The sequence below is a fragment of the Limulus polyphemus genome, unplaced genomic scaffold (genome assembly GCF_000517525.1).
Source record: "Limulus polyphemus unplaced genomic scaffold, Limulus_polyphemus-2.1.2 Scaffold1750, whole genome shotgun sequence".
NCBI classification, from domain to species: domain Eukaryota; kingdom Metazoa; phylum Arthropoda; class Merostomata; order Xiphosura; family Limulidae; genus Limulus; species Limulus polyphemus.
In genome coordinates, this window is record NW_013667360.1 from 129989 (window position 1) to 136047 (window position 6059).

The 6059-nt window shown below is 36.4% G+C and overlaps 1 protein-coding gene across 1 annotated transcript in view; it reads left to right on the top strand.

Annotated features, from left to right (window-relative positions):
* Positions 1-5627, top strand: part of LOC106464819 (paired mesoderm homeobox protein 2A-like) — a 22785-nt gene extending 17158 nt beyond the window's left edge. The window contains exons 3-4 of the mRNA XM_013924975.2: positions 2199-2433; positions 5013-5627. Of these exons, the coding sequence (XP_013780429.2) occupies positions 2199-2433; positions 5013-5230 (453 nt within the window). The 3' untranslated portion in view covers positions 5231-5627. The remainder of the gene's footprint in view (positions 1-2198; positions 2434-5012) is intronic.
* The last annotated feature ends 432 nt before the right edge of the window (positions 5628-6059 follow it).

Consider the following 6059-nt stretch of genomic DNA (forward strand, 5'->3'; position numbering starts at 1 on the left):
GTTGTACGTATATTAGTACGTTACTACTACTACAAGGACATATATATATATATATATATATATATATATATTATTACCAACTACAATAGATTTAGCAACTTAAGTAGCCCCCCCCCCCATAAGAAACTGAGATTGTTGGTCATGTATTTGATTATGTCAAAACTCTAATATTGTGAAATTTTACCTCTAAGTTTCTAAACCCAAAAATTTCTCATTCCAAGAAATCAAAAAAGAATTAGAAGGTATAGGGTGTAGAATAGTTGGCAGACCGTGGTGTATTTAATAGTAAAATTTTTTACTAAATATAAACCGAGCGTTGACGGGCTGAGGATTGAAAAGTCCAAGGTTCGAGTCGTGATTTACCACTGAATACGCCCGCACTTTTAAATGTAGGGGCGTTATAACTGTAACACTTAATCTATTATTTGGCTTAGAGTAAACGTGTAGGCGAATGGTGCTACTGACTGGTTGTCTTCTCTCTGTTTAGTAACTCTAAATTATAGCTTGATATACCTGAACCCGGAGTTTTCTGTTATGACCATTTACCCGTGTCGTGTTTGAAAATACCAAATGTCTTCTTAACACTTGTCCCAATCACTTGGTGTCTGTTTTTTTTTCTTGTTCTTGCCCTCCAATCTTTCCTGTCCTCTCTCATCACATACACCCACCATTTTTCTTCGATCTCCTTCTTGTCCTTTTTTCAAATGTCTATAAACTAAATATAAGACGTTTCACTAGACAAATAACAAACGACACCGAGTCACGTATTCACCCATCGTGACCCGAATGTTATACAAATAGCATTTGTTACTTTGCAAATTGTAAAACTCCAAAATAGGAAATAAAGATTAAAACAGTCATCCAATTGCTAATATTTGTATGCCACAAGCTTGGAAGCTTTATTTTTTTTTTCCTAGTCAAATTATTTTACTCCCCTGTTACTACTTTTCTATGTACATACATTCATAACCCCGAGGGTAACAGTTAGCGTTCTTCGCTGGAATCTTTGCTCGTAGCGAGATTCGATTACGTAATTAGATTACAGCCAATTAGAGCTCCCAGTAGATACCGACATTTATTGAACGAATAAGGGAAGCTAACACAGGCCTCGGGCGGTGTTAGCCAGTGTGGATCCAATTGACGTGTAAACAGAAGATTCGGCTTCTTCTTCTTCTTCTTGTCAAGCCTGACCTCGGCAGCACAAGCTAAATCGCGGTGTGGTCACACATGCAGAAAATGGTGAACGTGGTGGGAAACAGAAATCAGCATTAAAAAAAAATGAACCACCGAGAATAACGAATGTTAGATACGTTATGGAAGAACGTTCAGAAGCTGTTTGGCAATCAAACACCGTGCTACGGAATAGTCTATATCACATAGAACACATGAACTGTGACAACATGCATGTTTTAAGGCTTTCATTCAAAGCCGATTTGTTAGTATAGCTGGGAAGAAAAAGAAATAGGCATTTCATCAGCGAAATTTACTACAAGTATTCAGTTACATTCGCGACCATGACAGAAGCAGCATTAATATAATGTCGCGTATGATCAACATTTCAGTGATCTCGACAGATATATCCAAAAACAGCATAATGTGATATCAGCCCCAAGTATTATGATAATTATACCTTACAAGGTTTGTTTGTAATTAAGCACAAAGCTACGCAATGGGCTATCTATGCTCTCCCCACCACGGGTATCGAAACCCGGTTTCTAGCGTTGTAAGTCCGCAGACATTCCGCTGTGCCAATGGAGGGGGGGCACCTTACAATGATAGATATTTAAAGTATGAATAAATAGATAAAGTTTCTAAAACAGGAACCTAAATTGTGGGGGGACAATCCCCCCAAGGAGATTAAAACATTTAACTAGTAAGGGGTGTATTTATTTTTAAAGTGTGTGTGTACTACGTCATTTTCTCTTTCGCGCCCCTTTGCCATAAAAACTCGCTCCGCACTTTGGGGGCGTGGTTGCGCTATAAGATTGACGGTTAAATACCGTTCGGTTGGACGAGAATAGCCCAAAAGATGGCTAACTGCATTCTTTCATGTCTATCATTTCAAAATTAGGAATAACTGTGGGCTGGTAGCCCTTTATGTAACGGAAACAACCAAATAAGTTTTGATACGAATGTAGAACAAGCTGTGTCTCATAGCTTCGTTTTTAGGGTTTTAATATTTTTTATTTCTGTTGCAGGTTTGGTTTCAAAATCGAAGAGCCAAGTTTCGGAAACAAGAACGTTTGAAGCAGCAAAAACCAGTGCATTCATCGCAGAACAACTCGAACGATGAAGCGACGAACAAAACAGCTGTCAACAATACGCCACCTAGTGGCAAAGTGGAGAGCAGCATAAATAAGATGACTCTAAAGGAATTGTGTAAAGGTGTATCTCCACTTGTTCTGCCTTCCTCAGCTCTGAGTCCAGTTGATGGTGAGAATTCAATTTAATTTCACATCTGTATATAAAACCCGCCTAGGATCTTCTGTTTCTGTAAGATCGTCTTTTATCACACCAGTTTTAAAGTGAAAATTTTTAACTTTAGTCTAAAATTCCTACTACGACCCTATCGGCTTTTTAAAATCAGTTTAGTTGTTGTTCTTTAATTAGCGTAAAGTTGCACAGTAAGTTATCTGCGCTCTGTCCACAGAGGAGAATCGAATCCCGGATTTTAGCGTTGTAAGTACGTATACTTACCACTGACCCACCGGGGGACTCAGCTTTATAAAGTCATTTTTTTTGTAAACCATTTAAGCACCACATTGCTTATAAATTTATATAAATGTATTAGTACTGTCTGTCCATGTAACTACTTCGTAGCGTGTGGATGGATCTTCACCAAATTTGGTATGAAGGTTCATTTGGTCCAAGGGGAGATACAAAAAAAAATGTTCAGTTTTGCATTTTGCGGTTTTTATAGGCGTTTTTGATCACTACTTCGCCCCCTGTGGTTGGAACTTCACTAAATTTTGCATGAAGGTTTGATGAGTCCATGCGGAGATATTTGCAAACTTGCGGTTTCACATTTTGTGTTTTGCAGTTTTTATGGTCGTTTTTTTATAATTACATATAAGGGAAGCAGCTTTTCATGTCCTAAGATAACATTTCATTAATCACGAATTTACATAACTTCCGTCTAGGGGACGTGTACACCAGCTAGTACCTAATAAATTACTAGTCATATACAAATGTAAAGATTGTTTGTATGTTGTTAAGCACATAGTTACACAATGGGCTATCTGTGCTGTATCCACCCCAGGTATCGAAACCTGGCTTTTAGCGTTATAAGTCAACAGACTTATCGCTGAGCCACAGAGTTAGTGTGTGTATGTTGGTAAATGAAAAGTATAATATTACAATTAATCCCATTAATTACTGTTGGATCACCTAAGCATTTGACATATAAAATTCAGTGATTTTATCAAAGTGTTTTGTTATCAGTTATTTGCATGGAGTGCTGTAACAGGCAACAATATAAGTTACTGAAATGTACTATCTGGACCGTACTGGTATTGGACAGTATAAATACAAGTCGGTAATTTGAGGAATCTTCGAATGTTTATACCAATTTATACAGAAATTTGTAATAAGGTTTCTTGTTAAAGTGAAGTACCAAAAACTGGTTATACCAAAACATGACTTTCACGTGAGAACGACAATAAAAACTTATTTCAATCTTCACACACGAGAACCATGTTTCACACATTTCTCTGTATGAAAATGCTACTACCAAGTATAATTGAATCTTGATGTCTCATAACCATATTATTTGGTTGGAAATGTCTGTTGTATTGTTATTATTATTTGATATCTATTGCATTGTTGTTATTATTGAGTATATATATTGTTATTGTCATTATCTCTAATATATTTTTGCATGTAGGGTTAATCTGCACTGCAGCCATGCCCACTGTTAAATGTAGATGACGAGTGCTAGCCTTATATCTTAAAGGCACCTAAGCCTAATGAGTGATAGCTTTATATCTTAAAAACACCTAAGCCTAACGAGTGCTAGCTATATATCTTAAAAGACACCTAAGCCTAATGAGTGCTAGCTTTATACCCTAAAGACATCTAAGCCTAATGAGTGCTAGCTTTATATCTTAAAGACACCTAAGCCTAGCGTTTTAAAATTTATTTGGATCGATTTTCTTTCAATGAATTATATGTTCTGGTATTCTTGTGGCTGTACAGCTTTTGTTTCCGTAGGAGTCATTCTGTTCCTTTTTTCTTTTAGGATTTTCACCCAAAATTACGCAACACTTATCGGCGTATAGCCGTTTCTAATTTTGATTATTTTGACTATAAGGAAAACAAGCTAGTCAACAGCACCCACCACCAATTCTTCGGCTATTATTGTCTGACTGAATAGTAGCATAGTGGTATTCACAGTCGAAACACACTAACCCACGCCTAACTCAACATTATTATTCGTGTGTTGACGAACTGCAGATAAACGTTTATGTTTGTCAAATGTTGTTCATTTTTTAAGTTTTACTTAATATTTTGACATTTTAATCTTTGAGCCATTTTTGCTCATAAAGTAAAGTATGTTTTAAAATTACACACACACACACAAAATAGAATTCAAATAAGGCTTAAGGTTCGAAAATAAATTCGAAAGATAAAAATGTTAAAAGCAGAGATACAGAAATATACATTTCTAAATTATTGCACTTAAGTTTTCAAAGAAACGCCTATTTTTTATTAAATATACGCAAGCTTTCTTCCCTATGCTACCACATCCCCAAGCACGTTAAATGTTTGAATCTGCAAAAGCAGACCGACGTTTATTGAATAATCTGCGCCGTTTGAGAGACGTGTTTGCAGAATGGCGAACGTTTCGGATTTGGCTTGTTTGAGACAGAGCTAAGGTTTAATTCTATAAATGGTAAATGCACATATAGCCGTTACTTCCGGCATTACTTTAATAATATGGATACAAATTAACTTGTCCAGCGTAAGACTAACTTCAATCTTTTCTCTCTCTCTCTCTCTTTGTTTTACTTTAGGTAAAGACAGCGAAGAAGATGCAGCAAGATGGCCCGCCTCCTCCGAATCTTGCTCGTTACTGACAACCATAGTCCCCGCCCACACAACACTGGCTCCGCCTAATACGTGCCCAGTTAGTCCTTTTTCAGCATTTCTCAGCCCTTCTTCAGGATTTTCTTCTCATTACTCGGGGTCCTCCATGGACACCAAACACAACCTAATCACCCAGATTTTCTGAGAATGAATTTTGCTAACTTACAGACTAGTCACGGACAGTGATAATAAGCAGCGACTGACCAGTGACCACTACACATCAAATACACTGATTGAGAACAACCCATAGTAACGTGAAAACGTTCATAATAACTTAATAATTAAGAATGTGAACTTTTATGGGTCTGAAGGTGTGTGTGTGTGTCATTACATACCGCAGCGGGAATAAATGTAATATCCAAATCTACTGATATACTGAAAACTGCACGTCTGCCGTATCCAAGACGGCCTGTTGAACCCTGGTATTAGTGAAAAGTCTCGTCGGCATTGAATATTGTAGATGTAATGTGGTTACATTGTTTTAACATATTCTACCTTATATTCACTCACGAGTTATTAGAAGTGTTATTTATTATTCTGTGTAAGTGTTCCTTTTGGCAAAATTATTTATTACTATTATTTTTTAAATAGTAAGCTTTAAAAATATTAAGTAAAAAGATCGTAGACTTCACTGAAAATGTTTGAGAAAGTAACTGTTTACAAGTACTTATGTAAACACATTTTACCTAAAAGTCAGGCCTAACAAGAGGCCATATTATTTGATGAAAAAATACAATCAGCTACCATAAGGGTAACTCTATGTGGCACTGATGACGAAAGAGGAGTATCGCTTATTACTTGAGTCTTTTGGAATTAGGGGTTAAACAGCATTGTGTATTTTAATGAAAAGAGGTCGAAGTTGAAATACTGTAAAATAGCGTTTATACTTCTATACGTTTTGAAACTTTAATCTTTCAAGCTTACCCGTGAATGAAACGTTTAATCATGAGAATAATTTCAGAGGGCGTTGTTTA